This window comes from Myotis davidii, unplaced genomic scaffold (genome assembly GCF_000327345.1).
Source record: "Myotis davidii unplaced genomic scaffold, ASM32734v1 scaffold1451, whole genome shotgun sequence".
Lineage (NCBI taxonomy): Eukaryota > Metazoa > Chordata > Mammalia > Chiroptera > Vespertilionidae > Myotis > Myotis davidii.
Window position 1 is genome coordinate 60,755 of NW_006282881.1, and position 20,953 is coordinate 81,707.

The 20,953-nt window shown below is 42.9% G+C and overlaps 1 protein-coding gene across 1 annotated transcript in view; it reads left to right on the forward strand.

The window, feature by feature from the left end:
• Positions 1–20,953, forward strand: part of HSD17B2 (hydroxysteroid (17-beta) dehydrogenase 2) — a 57,712-nt gene that overhangs the window by 29,022 nt on the left and 7,737 nt on the right. Inside the window, exons 2-3 of the mRNA XM_006753318.2 lie at positions 6,366–6,578; positions 12,979–13,164. Coding sequence (XP_006753381.1) covers positions 6,366–6,578; positions 12,979–13,164 — 399 coding nt within the window. The remainder of the gene's footprint in view (positions 1–6,365; positions 6,579–12,978; positions 13,165–20,953) is intronic.

The following is a 20,953-nucleotide window of genomic DNA, read 5'->3' on the forward strand; positions in this document are numbered from 1 at the left end:
AAGCAGCTCTGTCCAGGGCAGGGGTCCTCAAACTACGGCCCGCGGGCCACATGCAAATACAAATATTGTATTTGTCCCGTTTTGTTTTTTTACTTCAAAATAAGATATGTGCAGTGTGCATAGGAATTTGTTCATAGTTTTTTTTTAAACTGTAGTCCGGCCCTTCAACGGTCTGAGGGACAGTGAACTGGCCCCCTGTTTAAAAAGTTTGAGGACCCCTGCTGTAGGGTGTTTGGCAACGTCCCTGGTATCTACACTTTAGATGCCAATAACACTCGCAGAGTTGTGACAACCAAAAATATCTCCAAACATTGCCAAATATCCTGTGGGGCAAAGTCACCCCTGGTTGAGATCCTTGTCTTAAATCAGTGTTTCTCAACCCTGGCCAGACAATGAAATCACCTGGAGAGCTTTGAAAACTGTTGCCAATACTTGGCTCCATCCAGACAAACCAAACAAGACTCTGAGGGCAGGTTTGGGCACTGGTGATATTTCTGGGACCTAACACAGTAATCTCTGAACGAATGAACGAATACATGAATGGATGAATAAATGAATGAATAAGTGAATATGAAGAGAGACAGGAAGAAGTGTCAGTAGTTAAAAGCGGCATTAGGGAAAGCCAGAGCACCACCTTTTCTTATGGTCATGGATACCAACTATTGGATAGACTCTTACCATTTTGTTTCTTTTTGAGGGGATGGGCATTTAATAGATTTTTTAAAATCTATTATCTTTCCAAGTATCTGCAAAGACACCCATAGAGGAAATGGGGCTGAGTCTCTTAAGTTCTGCCCAAAGGGAGGTTTCTGAATACTTAACTCACCTCTTTCTAATGACCTCTTGGCTGAGGATTTGTGAAATTCTGGCTTTCCCAGCTGACTGCACATCCTCCCCATCAGCATTGATTTTGGGATGTTAGTATTGAAAGTCATTTCCAATGTTTCTTACCAGGAATACTCTCAACAGATGTAATATGAAATTTTGGATAATTATGATGTCATTTTCTGCTACCTCTGAGGATGCATATACCCAATTTGTTGGCAATCTGATGGCAGGCTGAGTTGAGGTGAGCTGACTTTCAATGTCATGAGGTCCAGAAAAGGAGATATAGAGCTAGATGTCAAATCTTGGGATGGAGAGTGTGGGTACTGAATGGAGGTGAGGACTGGGAGAGAAGGTGTTGGAAGGAGATATGCCATTTAAGAGAATAAGGAATTACAGGAGGAAGCAATTGAGGGCAATTGGTGATGAATTAATTGTGCTTGAGCTGGGTGGTAGCAGGTGGAATTCAGGAGAGTCATCAGGAATGGACTGTGGTCTGGGAATCCAGCCATTGTTCAAACCCAGCGGGGCTGCTTTGATTGGTTGCTTACTTTGCAGCACGGCTAGGAGTTCTTTCGTTGTGCACCACTAAGAACAAATCCATTCATTTCATTCCCCCTTCTGGAAGAGCAGTTGCAATTAGTTTGTGCTGTTTCATAGATGATGGGAGTCCATCCTCTGTGAAGGGAACTGGTGCCAGTGATGGGGACCCTTCTCCAGCAGAGAGCTCCCATCCTCGGTGTCCCCAGTTTGTCCATCTCCTTTCCATCTGCTCAGGTGCTCAAAGAGACAGTGAATCATAGCAGTAAAAAACATGCTTAGAAAGAGCAAATCTGGTTTTGAGAGCTGATCCTAGACATCCCATCTATGAATCTTTGAACAAGTATTTAATATCTCAGTATCTCAGTTGCCTATCTTAATTTAGTAATAACAGTAGTATTGGAGAAAGATTCGTAAAGGTTATATTCCAGGAAAAGCTATTGATTTCTATTTAAAAATTGACAAGGAAGATCTAGCTAGCTATTTTCCAGGATCTCACTACAATAGTTACTGTCCTTTTAGATTGCCATGGGGTGTTGGTGGTATACTTGTCAAGGACTTGCTCTTCCTGAATTAGAAGCTTAAGGTTGTACACTTAAGCCTTGTACAACCGTCGGAGAAGTCTTAAGTGTCCTAGAGTTTTATATTATCTATCTACCATCTATAACAGTGGCTCTCAACCTTCCTAATGACGCAACCCTTTAATACAGTTCCTCATGTTGTGGTGACCCCCAATTTCATTGTTACAAATTGAACATAATTAAAGCATAGTGATTAATCACAAAAACAATATGTAATTATATATGTGTTTTCCAATGGTCTTAGGCGACCCCTGTGAAAGGGTCGTTCGACCCCCAAAGGGGTTGTGACCCACAGGTTGAGAACCGCTGATCTATAATAATAAAAGCATAATATGCAAATCAACCAAATGGCCGAACAGCGGAACAACTGTCTGAACAACCTTCTGGATGAAGCCGGGGCTGCCTCGAGGGCTGAGGCAGCCATGGCTGCGAAGGCCTACTCTTGCATGAATTTTGTGCATCGGGCCTCTAGTCTATATATAAAAGCCTAAGTGACCAAACGACCAGTCGACTGGTCACTATGATGTGCACTGACCACCAGGGGGCAAATGCTCAATGCAGGAGCTGCCCCCTGGTGGTCAGTGCGCTCCCACAGTAGAGTGCCGCTCAGCTGACTAACGGGTGCCAGACGCAGGGCTCACGGCTGGCCGCTGGAGCCCTGAGATAGCAGTGAAGCAGCAGCAGGCACAGCGGGGTTAAGATGAACAGGAGCGGCAAGCGGGAGCAGCAGGCAGCGTTGGACTGCCAGTTTCGGCCCGATCCCCACAGGCTATGTAGGGGGACCCTGCCAGTGCACAAATCCGTGCACTGGGCCTCTAGTTTTATCATAACTTAATCTATTTTATAGAGAACAGGTGGTGTCAACCAGAGGAGAGTGACAATTCTGATGGATTGCTTCAGTCTTAAATAAGGGAGAGGAAAGTCCTTTTCTCCTTAGTTTTCCACAGCTTTCCAGGTAAACAACTTTTGAGCCAGGGGACATGTGCAAATGGGAAAGTGTGTCAAGGGTCTTGGGGTCAAAGGCTACAGGGGTGGGGCAGATCATATTAGTGAGGAGTGCTGGCAATGAAATTGTGGGTGCAAACAATGGAGCATGAGTTTTATTCTGAGAGAATGGCCTATGTAAGGGGCAGCCATTGGGATCCTCAGCTTCAGCTCATGGATTCTTTGTAGGAATGTAGGCCTAGAGTCGGCCCATCTCCTGGTTAATCAAGAAAAAGAAATGACCTGGATTTTCAGGTGAAATCACCCCATTTGAAGTACTTAAATTTTACAATGTACACGGTGTGGGTCACGCAAAACACATGTTCAGACTATGTCCTCTTATTAATACATAGTAGGTCCTCAATTTGTATTTGTCCATTCCACTATTTGAAGTGAAATTCCACTATGAGAAAAGGCCTTGGTACCTCAGAAGATGCCCACCTGCTGTGAAGATCTGCTTTAAGCTGCTATTGGTTAAAGACCACGTTCCCAAAGTGAAGACTTAGAGGAATTTAGGGACAGGGTCTGGGAAAGAGGGGATCACTGATAGAAAGAGCCGTGGTCCTGGGCTAGTCCATCATTGTAGTTAGAACAGCTGTGATGACCTTCTGAGATACAAACTGAACTGAAATCCTTCTGATTGCAGGAACTAGAAGTAATCAACAAAAGACTGTTTAGAAAGTTAAATAAAAATCTAATAAATACCTGGGTAGCAACTGCCATGTACAAGGCCCTGTTACTTTAATATATCAAAATCATTGCATTCTCTGACAACCATATGAGGCAGATCCTAGAATCACTCTACTTTATAGATTAAGAAACTGAGATACGGAGAGGTTTACTGATTGTCCCAAGTCACACAATTGGTAAATGGCAGAGTCAGGATTTGAACTCAGGTGTCTTGGCTCCAGAATTCAGGCTCTCACCATTTCTTTCTACTGCATTTTAATGAGGAGAATTTTATGGTTTTGAGGACTATGTGGAACCTGCAAAATTGGTTTATATAATATTAGCTTAAAAATTAGTTGTCAAAGAACAGAGTATAAAAGAAGAATAGAAGAAAAACATGAAAATTATAAAAGTTTTACTAGATTGGTGAGCTTGTGGATAATTTCTTCTTCTATTTATCTCATTGCCGATCATACAGTTTATTTTTAAAAAATATATATATTTTATTGATTTTCCAGAGAGGAAGAGAGAGGGATAGAGAGCCAGAAACATCGATGAGAGGGAAACATCAATCAGCTGCCTCCTGCACACTCCCCACTGGGGTTGTGTCCGCAGCCAAGGTACATGCCCTTGACCGGAATCGAACCTGGGATCCTTGAGTCTGCAGGCCAACGCTCTATCCACTGAGCAAAACCGGCTAGGGCTTATTATTATTTTTTTTTACTCACATGATGTTTTCATAATGACTAGACCATTTATAGGTTTGCATCTCCCTGCCGCCTCCTGCCCCCCCCCCATCTCTTTTTCTGAATGTAGCTTCCAGCTTGTGTCCAAAATTGCACATACAATCTTATTTTTGCAGGGTGGGTGTGTTTCATTCAAGGGACGTAGCCCTGAAGCACTTCTGAGCTCTAATTATTCACAACTCTCCTAATTAAATATTTGACCCAGCAAATGAGGAGACATATTTCTGTTCTCCAGCTAATACGGCACCCTGATGTGGCAACGGCATAAATCCACTTACGATTAACCCACCAGCTTTGAAACTATACAATTATTAAGTCTTTTGAATTAAAGTGATTGACGTTGTTTCCATTTTGCACATAATTTTGAATGAATCACTACTTTAAATTCATTCCAATCTTGCATGAATGAGACTCTAGTCCTAATTGCTTCGTCCAAGTTGATGGATTTCCAGGCCACCAGAGAGAGAAGGATCTCAAAAGGCATAGCTTAAAACCAACCCCAGCATTTCCCCTATCAGGCATCCGACTCAGCAGTTTGCTGAACATTTACTTTGAATCAAGTACTTTAAACACCAGTGAACTAGGACTCTCTCTGTTCTTACAGAACTCACATTTCAGTGCCCTCTTAAATGCTTATGTAGTCAACACATACCTTTTATTGACCACCTTCTATGCTAAGCCTTGTGCCCAGGAAGAAGTGAATAGTTCATGCCTGAAATGTTTATATCTCAAACCCTGCCTGGGAGCCAACCTCTGCCATGTCCCAACTGAATGACTTAATTCTCCGGTGTCTCAGTTTCCTCCCAGTTCAGAAGATTCCACGAGTTAATACGTGTGAGGCTGGCTGGAAGCTGGGGAGCATTCAGTTGGTATGATTAGACATGATTATTTTCAGAGGCTACTACATATTGAATAACTCTGATGAAACACTTTGCCTTTTCACAGAGGCGCCAGCCTTGTTTTTGGATTTCTGGAATGCACAAGGGTTATCCTATCGGGCAGGGAGTGGCTCCCCAGCCACATACTTTGCCAAGGCCCTCTGACCCTGCACAAACTCACAGCCTTGCGACACCAGGGCTAGCACAGCCTTATCTCTAACACTGTAAATCAGAAATCATGTCTGGGTTAGAGCCACTATACTGATAACAGCCACACGTGACATGTTGGACCTTGTGCAAAAATACCCTTTGTCTTGTTGACTTTCAAGCTCAGCCCATGAGGGAGACACCATTATAACCCCACTTCCCAGATGAGGATGTGGAGGCTCCAAAGGGCTATATCTAACATTTCCCAAGGCTCGGACATGGAAGAGGCAGAATCAAGGAGTCTGAATCTTAATCCAGATGTTTAGCTAACTGTTGGTTGAGGCAAAATCCCCATCAACCAATATTGTGCATGTAAAGGCCTGAAAATCAGGAAGGTTGGCATAGTTTTGTTTTTTAAAAAAAAAAGACCTATACAGTAATTACTTGAAACAGGCACTGTTAAGCACATCACAAATATTAACTGATGTAGGTACCCTTATTAAGCCCATTTTACAGATGAGGACGTTAGTCATAGAAAGGTAAAATAACCTGACCGAGGTTGTACAGGTAGGGATGGGAGGGGCCAAGCTCACACTCAGGCCTCTATGCTATCCTTCGTCATTGGTAAGGACAAGCAAATGGAGCAGATGGCCTCCTGTCAACTTTGGCTTTATTAATTCACTTTCAAATAAAAAACAAAACCAGACTTATAAAGAGAGGCTTTGTTCCCTCCTAAGTTCTTTTGCCACCAGCTACTCCCGGTCATCCTCCCATCAGCTTTTCTCCTACCCCAAATTCTCCCTCATTTCCTTTTTTATATACAGAAAAAAAAAAAGGTCTCTTTCGGCTTCTCTGCCCATTTCCCGCTCAGATAAAGAAAATTCCTCAAGACCCACTCTGTCCAGAGAATATGGACCATTACAAATAACATGTGGTGTGTTTCCTTATTAAATATTTTCTCCGAAGCCACTTTGTCTTGCTTTGACCCCTTGCAGGTAGTGATTCTGGGATTGGTCATGCTTTGTCCAAGTATCTGGACCAGCTGGGCTTCACCGTGTTTGCTGGAGTTCTGAATGAAAACGGATCAGGGGCAGAGGAACTGCGAAGAACCTGCTCCACGCGCTTCTCTGTGCTCCAGCTGGATGTCACCGACTCGCAGCAGATAAAAGACGCCTACAGCAAAGTGGTGCAGAAGGTGCAGAACAGAGGTACTGCTTCAGCCACCCATGCCCTGCATTGCCCTCCACCTCCTGGCAAATGCCCAACACGGGTTCCAGCCTCTAAGTACTGCTGCCCTCTAGTCCATTCTGGCTGCTGACCCCATCTGAAGACACCACTACAGAGTACCTGCCATGTGCGGGGGCCTCTCGTAGACATGCGGACGTTAGGAATGAGTCAGGCATGGTCTGCCTTCAAGTACTTACAGAATTCTTTATCCTGGTTCCTCCAACATCTGCTCACTCTCCCATCAATCACCGCCTCCCACCCCTTCCTCAGTTCTCTCCTTACACCAATATTAACATGTATTAGATTTTTAAAAAGCTTCGTAATCACGGTCCTTCCTGAGCCACTGCCCTTTCTTGATCCCTTCGTTCATGGCCAAGCTCTTCGGAACTCTGCTGCCCTGGTCTGGCCAAGCTAGTCAGCATTATCCTGAACTCCAAGCTCTTAACTACCCTGCAGTGTTTAAATGTGGCGATTACCCTCCCCTGCCTTGGCTTTGGTGTCACCAGACTCCTACTGCCCTCGTAGTTCGCTGATCATTCTTTCTGCTTCTATTGAGCCTTTTCTTCTACCCCTTAACCCTGTCCATAAATGTGAATGTTACTGAGGATCTATCCCAAACTTCCCACTCTACATTTTTTGGGCTAGAGACTGTATGAAAATATTCAAGTTTGGTCCCAGGATGGGCTACATATGTTGGGGGTCCCAGTGCAAAATGAAAGTTATATGAGGCCCTTTTAGTTTAAAAAACGATTAAGACTGTAAGATGGGCCCAGCAGGGAATTCAGCCAAGCGTGAGGCCCTTCTGAGGCACCGGTCTAACACTCCGGATACCCACCCAGCCTGGGAACCCCTCCCGCAACCAACCACATCAGTATCTACCTACAAAAACTCAGCTAATCCTTCAACCATGAGGCTGGCAATGTTGCTATCCTTTTACTGGGAATGTCAGCTGTAAAGAAGATCTAGGTGGGGTCCTAGGTATCAGTGTATCTTAAAGCTCTCCAGGTGATGCTACTATTCTGCCTGAGTTGAGAAACACTAAGATTTAAGCAACTGTGATTTAAGTAACTTCCAAATCTGTATTGCCAACCTACCCCTTTTCAATGTCCAAAACTACATGTATATAAAATTACCTATCAGACACCCCAACTTGATTTGTCAAAATCTGACCTCTGCTGCCAGTCTGCAAATCAGTTTACCCTCTGCATCCCTTGGCTCAGGTGTTAGCATTCAAGCCAGCAACCTGGGGGGTGTTGGCTACCTGTGATTCCTGCATCCTATTGGTCTGGAGCCCTGTCAATTATACCTCCTAGATCTTTATCATCCCAGACCTTCCTACCATCTCTAGGCAGCTATGGCTTAGCGAAGGCCCTCATCTCCCACCTGGGCTCCCACAATGACCCCCTTTCCCTTTCCCATTATTTTCCAAATGGACGGTAATCTTTATAATGTGCACATCTTATGCCATCTATTCCCTAAAAACCCCTTGACATACAGGGTTTTCATGTCTTGGGTTCCTCCCATGAGCCAGCTCTGTGGTAGGTGTTTTCTATGTCTCATTACGTAGTTCAGTGGTTCTCCAAATAAAATCTAAATACCTTAACATGTATTTGAAGGCCTTTCAGGATAGTGGCCACTGCCAAACTCTTAATTCTGAATGGTTTCCAGACTAGAATGTGCTAGCTTGTATCTCTGCATATTCTGCTTCCTCTTGCCAAAATTCTCTGCTGGCCTCCACTTCCTTTGTCTAAGGCTCTTGCCTTTATCCAAGTGCAGACTCTACTTCCACAGAAGACCTGGCTCAAATATAATATCTCTTGCATGACCTTTCTGGTAATCCAGGCTACATCATTCACTTCCTCTTCTGGACACTCACTCATTATACTTTGCAGACATTCATATCACTGCATTATTTTAAGTATCTATCCATCTACCAATCCTCACCACTAGGTTCCTTGAGAGCCAGAACCATGTTTTCATTAGGATTCTTTGAGATGCAAGTGACACAACCCAATTCAAAGTTGCTGAAGCAGCCCTGACTGGTTTGGCTCAGTGGATAGAGCATCAGCCTGCAGACGGAAGGGTCCCAGGTTTGATTCCAGTCAAGGGCACATGCCTGGGTTGTGGGCTCAATCCCCATTAGGGGGCGTGCAGGAGGCAGCCAATCAATGATTCTCATCTGTTTCTATCTCTCTCCCTCTTCCTTCCTCTCTGAAATCAATAAAAATATTTTTAAAAATTGCTGAAGCATAAAAGGAATGTATTTGCTTATGTGATTGAGAAGACCAGTTGGCTTCAGGCATGTCTGGATCCAGGAACTTAAGCAATGTCATCAGGATCCAGTCTCTTAGCTCTGCTTTCTTCTGTGTTGGTTTTAATATAGGGCTTTCTATGAAAGCCTCAGACACTTCCTGCTTATATTCTCTTCACAGCACAAAGAGAGTAATGTTATCTGTCTCATTTGATATGTGAAGTAACCTATAATAATAAAAGTGTAACATGCTAATTAGACTGGACCGCTGAACAACCTTCTGGATGACCTTCTGGACTAAGCCAGGGCTGTGAGAGCCGAGCCCCTTGCACGAATTTCATGCATCAGGCCTCTGGTAGTTATTACAAAGACAGCACTTAGAAGAGTCCCTGACATGAGGAAAACATTCAGTTAGGGGTCTTAGTTTCCATTCATTCATTATTAAGGGGAGTCCCAGTCATATAGTAAATATTCAATAAACATCTAAGAAATGAGAGGATGAGAGAAAAATAGATTGTTGGTTATCAGGAATCCATTTTCAGCAAGCTTAGCAATGTGCTCTCATTTTATAGAAAGGTACCTTTTCCTGCCCTGGTCTTTTGCTATCTTACCAGGTTGAGTTTGTTCCTCTCATGAGTTTGATTTCATGATGTCTTATTCAAGGAGATATTCAATACAGAGGCCTCTAAGGAGGCCAGAGGAGCAGTACTGACCACATTGAACAATAAAGTAGGGAGAAATACCATGCCAGTGTCCAGGGATGAAGGGGTGTGGTGAGTGCGTTTTACCAGGTATGAGCCCCTGGTGTTTGGGAGCCAGCATTCTAGAGGGCAATCCTCTTCTGAGACAGAACTACCAATACACCGTTGCCTGTTCTCCTCGAGGTCTCTCTCAGCTTCAGCCTCTCAAATCAAAAAGAACGAGGAGCAGTGAAACAGGAGAGTTTAAAATCAGAAAGAAGGATGTTTGCTAACTATAGATAAACCAGGAAACTGCTGCTCCTGGACGAGGGCCAGCAGCTGTTCCTACACAACACATTAACTTAGTGTTAGCATATAGTTAATTATTAATGAATATTAGTTATTTTAAAGCCCTATAGGTATAAAGGGCATAATGGCCATCTTAGAATTCTATGACAGGAGTTGGCAAACTATGGCTCTACCTGTTTGTTTGTTTTTTGTTGTTGTTGTTTTGTTTAGCATTTTATTTAGAAATAATTGTAGATTCACAGGAAGTTGCAAAAAAAAAATGTACAGGGAGATTACTAAGCACTGTCTGCCAAGCCTCTCTCCGTAGCAACGTCTTGAATAACTATAGTACAATAGCAAAATTGGGAAATTGGCATTAATATAATCCATAGAGTTTATTCAGATTCCATACATGCAAATGTGTGTGTGTGTGTGTGTGTGTGTGTGTGTGTGTGTGTAGTTCTGCAATATCATAACGTGTAGGCTTGTGCTAAAATCACCACAATCAAGATACAGAACTGTTTCATCCATACCAGGCTCTCTCATGCTAAACTCTTTTAGAGCCATAGTCTCATCCTTAATCTCTGACAATAACTCATCTGTTTTCTCTCTCTTTAACTTTGTCATTTAAAATCTATTATGTAGTTCTGCCACCTGTTTTTGTATAGTCTGTGAGCTAAGGATTTTTTTTAACATTTATAAATAGTTAAAAGAAATCAGAAGAATTTTTTCGACATAAATTATATGGAATTCAAATGTCAATGTCTATACATCAAGTTTTATTGGCACCCAACCATGCCCACTCATTTACGTATAATCTGGTTTTTCTCACTTGATCATGGCAGAGTTGAGACAGTAGGACCTGTAACACTAAAATATTTGCTATCTAGCCTTTTATATAAAAAGTTTGCCGAGCCCTGTTCAAGGGCATTCTCAAGCTGAGTCTGCATGTTGACTGGTTAAAGGTGTGCCACAAGCTGAGTGAATTAAAACCCTCACTGAGCGAGAGGATGCTAGTGGAGGCATTCTCATCACCCCTCACCATCCTAATAGCTGTTGAACTCTGACTATATGCCAGGCACCCTCTCTCTGGATTTTCCTAACATGATGATATGTGAAATGTCACCAACTCAAGTGTGCAGACATGTAACTTTATTTTCTATAACTCAACTCATTTCTATTTTGAGCCATCTTTCTGACATGTGGCAAAAAGCATTTCTGTCATTTTCAACTTCATCTCATTTCCTTGGGGTAGTAGTACCTACATTCCTGGGGATGGGACATTTCATCTTGGATTGTCAATTCTTCATGTTGGCCCCCGTGGAGATGTCCAATGCTCCATCCAGTCCTCATGTACCAACTTCCTAGGTGCTAGGGTTGGTGCCTCCTGCCATTTTTGCACTCTGCCAGCGTCGAGGCTCATTGGTCTCCTGTACATAACACAGGTTCTCTCACTTGAGCATGCTGCAGGATCGCCTGGAAGGCAGGTTGTATCAGATTCAACAATTTCTGATTGGCAGTTTCTGATCCCGCAGGTCTGAGGTGGGGTTCCAGAATGGCATGTCTACAAATGCCCAGTTGATAAGAGGTTGCTGATGCTGGACCACACCTTGAGAACCACTGTTCTAAAGCATGCTGAGGCTTAGGGAACTCAGAGATTCTGTTTCAGGTCCATCAAGCTAAACATACGTTAGGTCCTGCCACCTCTTTTTCTCTCAGATAAAGAGGACCCAGACCACTCACCTCTGCTTCAGATCCCTCATCCCCCAAAACATCTGGAGTTTTTCAGTTACCTCTCTCCTACTATTTATGGCAATGGCTCCCAAGCTTGTGTACTGGAATCACCTGGGGAAAAATGTTAACTACTATTTAAAAGGTCCCCTCTCTCCCTTATCCAAGAGTCCTGTTCTAGTTGGTTGGGATGTGGCCTGGGCACTGGGCCTTTAAAAAGCCTCCCAGGTGAGCCTAATGTGCAGTGAAGGTTGAAAACCACTAGTTGTGGACAGTGATTCTCCAAGTGGTCCAGGACAGCATCAGCGTTGCCTGGGAACTTGTTGGAAATGCAGATTCTCAGGTCACCAGACATCCCAAATCAGATTCTCTTGGGGTGGGGGGGGGAGGGGGTACGAGCAATATATCTGAATAAGCCCTTCTAGTGATTCTTTCTCTTTTCTTCTTGTTTCCGTGTGTGTGTGTGTGTGTGTGTGTGTGTGTGTGTGTGTGTGTGTGGTTAATCCTCACTGGAGGATATTTTCTCCATTGATTTTCAGAGAGAGTGGAAGGGAGGGGGGAAGAGATAGAAAGAATCTATGTAAGAGAGACACATTGATTGGTTGCCTCCCATACTAGCCCTGGGTTGGGGTCAGGGGTCGAGCCTGCAACTGAGGTACATGCCCTTGACCCTTCAGTCTGAAGACTGATGCTCTATCCTCTAGTGGTCAGCAAACTGTGGCTCGGCAAACCACGGCTCCCAAGCCACATGTGGCTCTTTGGCCCCTTGACTGTGGCTCGTCACAAAATACGGACTTCTGCGCATGGGCCACGAAGTTTCAATCACACTGTATGTGCAGACCCGCACATGGTGTTTTGTGGAAGAGCCACACTCAAGGGGCCAAAGAGCTGCACGTGGCTCGAGAGCCACCGTTTGCCGACCACGGCCCTAGGCCACACCAGCTAGGGCCTTCTGGTGATTCCTATCAGGGAATCAGGCTGGTGGGGAACAGGGCTCAGGGCCTTTGCAGTCTTCTTAGCTCTTGGCACTTGTTCTCTGGTTTCCCTGTTTCCTGGGACGAGGAGATCTTCTTGTCTAAGGAAAAGGGCAGACAGGCTCTTATGCCATCCTGCATTGTACTAAAGACGCCATGCTGTCTCCACACATTCCTTGGAGGGAGAAGCATGAGGTAGACTCTTATCGAGCTGCATGGATGTAGGGAAGTGCTCTGAAGCAAAAGAAAATGCCTCCAAAAATATTGCTTGATATTTCACCAATTTACTCCCCTCAGGGCAGGTGGTTGTAGGTATCGAAAGAGACTGAGTTTGGAGAGTGTCAGTGATCTGTCCTTAACCTCAAAGAGGCCCTTTTGACTCTAGAACTTAAAGTGTTAAAAATTGTCCTGCTCTCTAGTCTGGCCCAACCTCAGTGCTGTTCCTTTCTGTTCTCAGGACTGTGGGCTGTGGTCAACAATGCTGGGATCCTTGGCTTACCCACTGATGGGGAGCTCATTCCTATGATCCACTACAAACGATGCATGGACGTGAACTTCTTCGGGGCTGTGGAAGTCACAAAGGCATTTTTGCCTCTTCTTAGGAAATCCAAGGGGAGGCTGGTGAACATCAGCAGCATGGCAGGTGAGTTGGCCTTTCCCCACAAGGCTGTGCAGTGCAAGACGTGGCTCGCTGCATTCTTTGTGGGCTAACAGGAAAGCAGGACATGCTCATGCAGGGCTGGGTCATGATCAGTCAAACTGTATGTTTACTGTTAACCTTAAAACAATGAAACTTTTATCTCCTTTAAAACCTTTTTATGTACAAGCTCTAACGTACCTTCTAACTCATCTATTCATTAATAGGAATTTAAGGTTGTTGCATAGTTTCACATTGGCATAGCCAATGCACAAGCTTCCTAGATCTGAACGGAAAATTCTGCATACAGTTAATGTCAGCATTACAGGTAACCTACTTTCAATCCTCCCTGAACTCAGCATCCTCTTTTGTTCCCTGTTAAGATGAGTAGGCAAATGTCTTCATTCTGTTGGTACTTCAGAGTAACATTCTCAGTTGGCTGCCTACCAGTGTTTTCCATAAGATCATTCTCTTCATTTTGAAATCTCCCATACAATTGGGTCAGAGTGAGACATTTGATGACTCATTTCTCTCCATGTCCAAGAACAGATAGTCCACAACTTGAATCAACTTTAATAATCTCACGTTCATAAACAATGCCCTTTGTGTGAGATCATGTAAGTGTGATAAAAGATGTTATCTGGGAGTGCTCGGAAGGCCTGGGGCAGAGTGAGTCCCTGTATGGATGGATATTAAGCCCATGATGGATATTAAGGTCAATTCCCACAGTTGTTTTATTTACTTTTATTTTTATTTTTGGAGGATGGGGTAGGGATAGAAGGCATGGAGAAAGCACAGATGCACCATCAACCAAAGTGTATTACTTTACTACTGTTGCTATGACAGATAACCACAAATTTAATGGCTAACTAATACAAATTTCTCTTACAGTTCTGAAGGTGAGAGGTCTCACTGGGCTAGAATCAAGGTGTCAGCAGGGCTGCATTCCTTCTGGAGTCTCTAAGGGAGAATCAATTACATTGACTTTTCTAGCTTCTAGAAGCCTCCTGCATTCCTTGGCTCATGGCTCCTTCCTCCATCTTCCAGTTACTCCTTGACTCTGACACTCCTGCCTCAGTCTTATAAGATGTGGGGCAGGGAAGAAACGTTGCTTCTTTAAATTCTTTTCTGAAAAGTCAACTACATTATGAATATATCCTTCCCTCCCACATTTCCCATTCCTACAGGAAGGACCTTGAAACAGAAAGAGAGAAATGTCATGTAACTATTCAGTTAGAATCAGTTTCAAAAGGGAGAGGAAGCCAGCCGAGCAAAGTGGAGAGAAACTGTCCAGGTTGTGAACCTATCTTTACCACTGACACCTGAGTGACCTAGGACAAAGTCCTGAACGCCTGAGCTGCAGCTTCCTCATTTTACCATGGGACTAATAATTGCTTCCTCTTAGGGTTATGGTGAGATGAGATGAAATGACAGGTGTTTAAGCATCAGCCACACCTGGCATGTAGTGAGTTAGAGACCCAAAAGCCATCCACCATGACAATGGGGAAGAGGCTGGCTATATGTGCATCTGTGGCTTTTTATCCTGCCAGCTGCTGCATCACCAGCCCTAACAGTGACAATGAGTTGCTGTTCGTCCTGCTGTTCCCTGTCACACATTAGCCCTAACAACTTAACTACTTTTAGATTTGACCATGGCTTCTCTGGTAGAATTTTATATCTTATAATCATGTTTGCCATCCTTAACACATAAATAAATAGCTCTTTGACCCAAATCCTGGCAAAGCAGTTAGCTAAATATTTAACCAAGGAAGAAAGGAATTGGGAGGTAATTGTTAGACTGATTGTACAAAGGGCACTTGAAAAATCTTTATGTTTGAGAGGTCTAAAAGCTTTTTCTGGCCCCAGTCAGTTTGGCTTGGTGGATAGAGTGTCAGTCTGTGGACTGAAGGGTCCAGGGTTTGATTCTGATCAAGGGCATGTACCTCAATTGCAGACTCCTCCCCGGCGGGGCCATAATCAGGGCACATGCAGGAGGCAACCAATCAATGAGTTTCTCTCACATCAATGTTTCTCTCTGTCTTTCCCTCTCTCTTACACTGTCTCTGAAATCAATGGAAAAATATTGGGTAAGGGTTTAAAAAGAAAAATAATAAATAAATAAATAAAATAAAATAAAAGCTTTTTCTGGCTTGTTTGCTTCTTAAGAAGTTGCAGAGTAAAACTTGTGTATGTACATGCAGTTGTAAGCTGGACTTGAACAAGAATGTTTGAAAACAAGCCTTATAAAACAATTCGGGCCTCAGGGCTTTCGAGCCAGTTGTGGTTTGAATCCTGCTCCTCTATTATTAGCTGGATGATCTAGGGTAGGTCACCTCATTTGTTTATGTATCCATTTTATTACCTATTAATGAGTGTGACCCAGCACCTGAATTTAGGAGTCTAGGGCAGTGTTTCACAACCTCAGCATTGTTGATTTTGGGAGAGACTAATTTTCCCCGGGGGAAGGCCATATGATGCATTGTAGGATGTGGTAACCCACTAGGTCAGCAGTTCTCAACCTGTGGGTCACGACCCCTTTGGGGGTCGATTGACACTTTTACAGGGGTAGCCTAAGACCATCGGAAAACACATATATAATTACATATTGTTTTTGTGATTAATCACTATGCTTTAATTATGTTCAATTTGTAACAATGAAATTGGGGGGTCACCACAACATGAGGAACTGTATTAAAGGGTTGTGGCATAAAGAAGGTTGAGAACCACTGCACTAGATGTAAGTAGCACCCACCCTCAGCACTGACAAATCTTCAGAGATTGCCACACTGGTAGGAAGGGATCACGAAAAATCACCCCCAGTTGAGAACCTCTGATCTTGGCTGTAGATATAAATCCATTATGGATTCTGAGTGCTTACTTAGCACATTTACTGGTTAAAATATATGAAAATTACACCAAAATAAATAGCCTTAGAGATTGTTACACGTCTATATATTATAGGTATCTGGCAGAGTTCATGGTTCCAGCTTTGAGCCTGGTCTTACTTAGCGCAGAGAAGTTGATTGTGGGGTCATTCGTGGATTTTTTCTTGCTGAGCTGGCTGCTTTAAGGAAATCACTGATCTGGCAAATCATTCAGCCAGTCCCTCAGCTGCTCGGTGATATGAGAGGAAGCCAAAGCTGAGGGTTGCTTTGCTGAAACTCTCATACAAAAGCCAGGGCTAGTGTAGGGCAAGAGGAAGAGAGAACAAAATTGAGTAAACTACCTCTGCGCTAAATTGTATTAGACACTTGCGGTCCCAAAGTCACTTAATCCCAAGGTTTGCAGGATGCAGGTATTAATTCCTTTTCTATTTCAAATACACTGTAGTCTGGGATTATCCAGCGGGTAAATGCTGGAGTCAGGATTGAAACCTGGTCTATTTGTTTTACTATAAGTTCTGTGTTCCTCTCACTTTTCCAGACTATCAAACAAGGACATACCAGGTAAACGGGGCAAAAAAATCACAGACCCTAACATTTAGTGCTTAAAGAATGATTAGGAGGTGTTAGCAATATAGGGTTGCCTGTCTCTTACATCAAAGCTTCTCAAATACGAATGTGTGTAGTGATCACCTGCGGATCTTTGTTAAAATGAAGATTTTGACTGGTAGGTCTGAAGAGGGTAGGGCTAAGATTCTACATTTCTATGGAGCGTCCCCCAAACATGTATACGCACACTTTTAATAATTATAAAGGTAGTGTTTATTAAAATAACATTTCATTTTCAAAACTGAGCTATCAGCTATCAAGTGTGTATACATTTTTGGGGACACTCTGTATAATAGTTCCTAACTAAATGCTACTGTCCTTAGGCAGCTTTTGCATTAGAATCACCAGGAGGGCTACTTAAAAACAGGAAATCAAAACTACAATGAGGTCACATTTCACACCCACTAGCATGGCTATAATAAAAAAAAAAAAAAAAAACAGAACATTGCCCTGGAGGGATGGCTCAGTTGGTTGGAGCATTGTCCAGTGCATCAGAAGGTTGGAGGTTCAATTCCTGGTCAGGGCCCATATGGGAGGTAACTGATCGATGTTTCTGTTTCTCTCTCTCTCTTCCCTTCCCTCCCTTTCTAAAAACTAAAAAAAATCAATGGAAAAAATATCCTTGCCCTAACTGGTTTGGCTCAGTGGATAGAGCGTCGGCCTGCAGACTGAAGGGTCCCAGGTTTGATTCCAGTCAAGGGCATGTACCTTGGTTGCAGACACATCCCCAGTGGGGGGTGTGCAGGAGGCAGCTGATCAATGTCTCTTTCATTGATGTTTCTAGCTCTCTATCTCTCTCCCTTCCTCTGTGTAAAAAAATCAGTAACAATATATTAAAAAAAAATCCTTGAGTGAGGATTAACAACAACAAATTGCACAGAACTATAAACACAGACATACATGAGCACAGAGATAAATGGTGAAAACTGAATAAGCTCTATGCATTGTACCAATGTCAGTTACATGGTTTTGATGTCATACTATAGTTATGCAAGACACTATCATTAGAGGAAGCTGGGTTAGGGATAAACAGGACTATCAGGTACATTTTCTTTGCAACTTCCTGTGAATCTATAATTATTTCCAAACAAAAAGTTAAAAAAATACTCCTTTTCAGACATGCTTGAGGAGGGAGAATTACCTAGCTCCCAGGTAGATCTTTGGATGTACAAAGGTCATGAGGTCTCCTAACATTGTGGTAAATAAAATTAAAAATTTGCATTGAAGTTTGGCATGGGAGGCCAAAAAGTGAAGACCTGGCTTATTTGAAATTTTAAAAGATAAGATAAGCCTCCTTGGACAAGCTGAGAGTAAGAAGCTAGGGAAATTCCTTGACAAGTGGAATAAGGGAAACTGAGCCAAAATAATTAGACAAGGCCAAACAATTTGAGCAATTTACAGCCAGCTAATCAATCACAAGGTTTTATCTTCCCTAACCAAGGACACTTAGGAGCAAATGGTTTACACTTTCCAGACTGTCCCAAGGCAGACCGGCCACAGTCCCAGTCCCACTTCAATAATGTTCTTTACAAATAAAACTAACCCGAAAATAACCCTGGTTCCTTTATACACTTGTCTCGATGAATCAACATATTGAAGGACACATCAGAAAAGCTTATGAATATTCAGTTAGACCCTCTCCTGAGGGGTGAGTGGAAGTGGAAGAGGGAAAAGAAGGGATAAATGGTGATGGGAAAGAAAATTAAGAAGAAAAAAAGACCCTCTATGAGACCTCCCCTAGGATTCCAGTCACCAAGGAAAGATAACAAAGCCTCAAGACAAAGGATCCACAGTGTGCTCTTGCTAGAGCATGCCCATGCCTTGTATCTTTGCTTATTTTCTCCTAAACTCTAAGGAACCCCAAAAGACTTGCAACCAGGGGAGCAGTTGGCAGTAGCAGCTCAACCCGGGCTTACCTCTGAACCTTTTCTCTGACTTTCTCTCTTGTGTTGCTTCTTCTACCTTAAGCCCTGCCTTTGTTTCACTGTCTCCAGCTTTAATAAATATACTTTCAAAAATGACCTGGAATGGTATTCTTTCCTGCATAGTCAATAACCCACACACTACTGGTGGGCCCTAGGCGGACCTGCTCCTGGCCTGAACCCATCTGGTAATGGGGTCTGGTAACAATGCTAGAGCTTTAGAAACATCTGCCAAGGCTGCAAACAAATTTATTTTTTAATCCTCACCTGAGGACACGCATAGAGAGAGGAATGGAGGAAGGGAGACAGGGAGGGAGAGAGCAAGCGAGCCAGCTGGGGATTAAACCCAAAACCCAGGTATGTGCCCTAACCAGGAATTGAACTGGCAATCTTCTGGTGTGTGGAATGAGGCCCAATCAACTGAGCCACACCAGCAGGGCCAGATGTGTTTTTTACAAATTTAAAGCAAGACTCTCTGCCAGCAAAAAATATGACCCATTTTACCGAAATACTTGCTTTATTGTGGGGTTCTGGAATCAAACCCACAATATCGCTGAGATATGCCTGTATTTTTCCCAAAAGGAAAGTATATGAGCCAGACCAAAGTTTTAATAATAATGTAAGAAAAATAATGATAACTAACATTCATTATTTTAAGTTTTTCTACTTCAATGCCTATGCTCTTCCCCAATCCCAACCCCACATTTTATTGTATATAATTCACATATAACATTGTATTAAAGTGTACAACATAATTATTTGATATATGTATATATTATAAAATGATTACCACAATTACATTAGCTAGCAACCATCACCTTCACACAATTATAAATTTTTTTCTTGTGATGAGAACATTTTAAAGCTTTATTTTCAGCACCCTTTAAGTATACAATATAGTATTAACTATGGTTACCATGCAGTAGTATCTATGAGTTTGTTTTTTTTAGATTCCACATATGAGTGAGGTCATATAGTATTTGTCTTTCTCTGTCTGACTTATGTAACTTAGTATAATGTACTCAAAACCCTCAAGGTTCATTCATGTTGTTGCAAATGACAGGATTTCCTTTTTGTTTAATGACTACATAATATTCCTTTGCATATATTAAACCACATTTTCTTTATCCACTTATCTGTTGATGAATACTTTGGTTGTTTCCATGTCTTGGCTATTGTAAATAATGCTGCAATAAAGATGGGGGTGCAGACACTATGCCTTTTTTTTTATTGAGATCATTGTATATTTACTGAAGTTGTAAGGAAGAGTATAAGAGATCTTATGTACCATTTACCCAGGTTCCTCTAATGCAGTGGTTCTCAACCTGTGGGTCGCGACCCCTTTGACGGTTGAATGACCCTTTCACAGGGGTCGCCTAAGACCATCCTGCATATCAGATATTTACATTACGATTCATAACAGTAGCAACATTACAGTTATGAAGTAGCAATGAAAATAATTGTATGGTTGGGTCACAACATGAGGAACTGTATTTAAAGGGCCAGAAGGTTGAGAACCACTGCTCTAATGGTAAAATTTTGCAAAATTATCTATATAATAAAAGCCTAAGTGACCACTATGGTGGAACGACCAAATAACTGGTCACTGTGATGCACACTGCCCACCAGGGGGCAGACGCTCAATGCAGGAGCTGCCCCCTGGTGGTCAGTGTGCTCAGCCAGACGCCTGGTTCACAGCTGGCAAGAACAAGCAGTAGTGGCAGGAGGCTCTCCCGCCTCCACAGCAGCACTAAGGAGCAGCGAGCTGAGTGGGAAGGAGCAGCGAGCAGGTGGGCGGTAAGGAGTGAGGGGTCCCGGACTATGAGAGGGGTGTCTGACTGTTGGCTTAGGTCTGCTCCCCATCCCAGACTGCGAGAGGGCACAGGCCAGGTTGAGGAACTGCCCCCCACCTCCAGTGCACGAATTTCATGCACTGGGCCTCTAGTAATGCAATATTATAACCAGCATATCCGCCAATTTTATTCATTTTTTTCCAGTTTTACTTATACTCATGTGTATACTTGATTTCATACATTTTACCATCTCATATTTTAAAGTGCATTTGTGAATTTTTTCAGATTAAGGCTAGATAGTTTAATTTGAAGTATGGTTTCATTAAGTGACTGGGAATGGCCAATGTCTTTACTAAGACTGCCATTTAAGAAACCAGGTCACAGTCATTGCAGTCATGCTTTCCCTATATGAAGAAATGAGTTCAGTGTTTTGTGGGGGCCCAGGAAGGAGCGGAAAGCCTATTTGGAAACAAGAGTTTGTTCTACCAACTACAGACTTAAGGGAATGACTTAAGTATCCCTTAATAAATGATCCTTAATAAATGTTAGATATGGGCATGCGACATATTTTGTAGTCTCAAATGCTCCT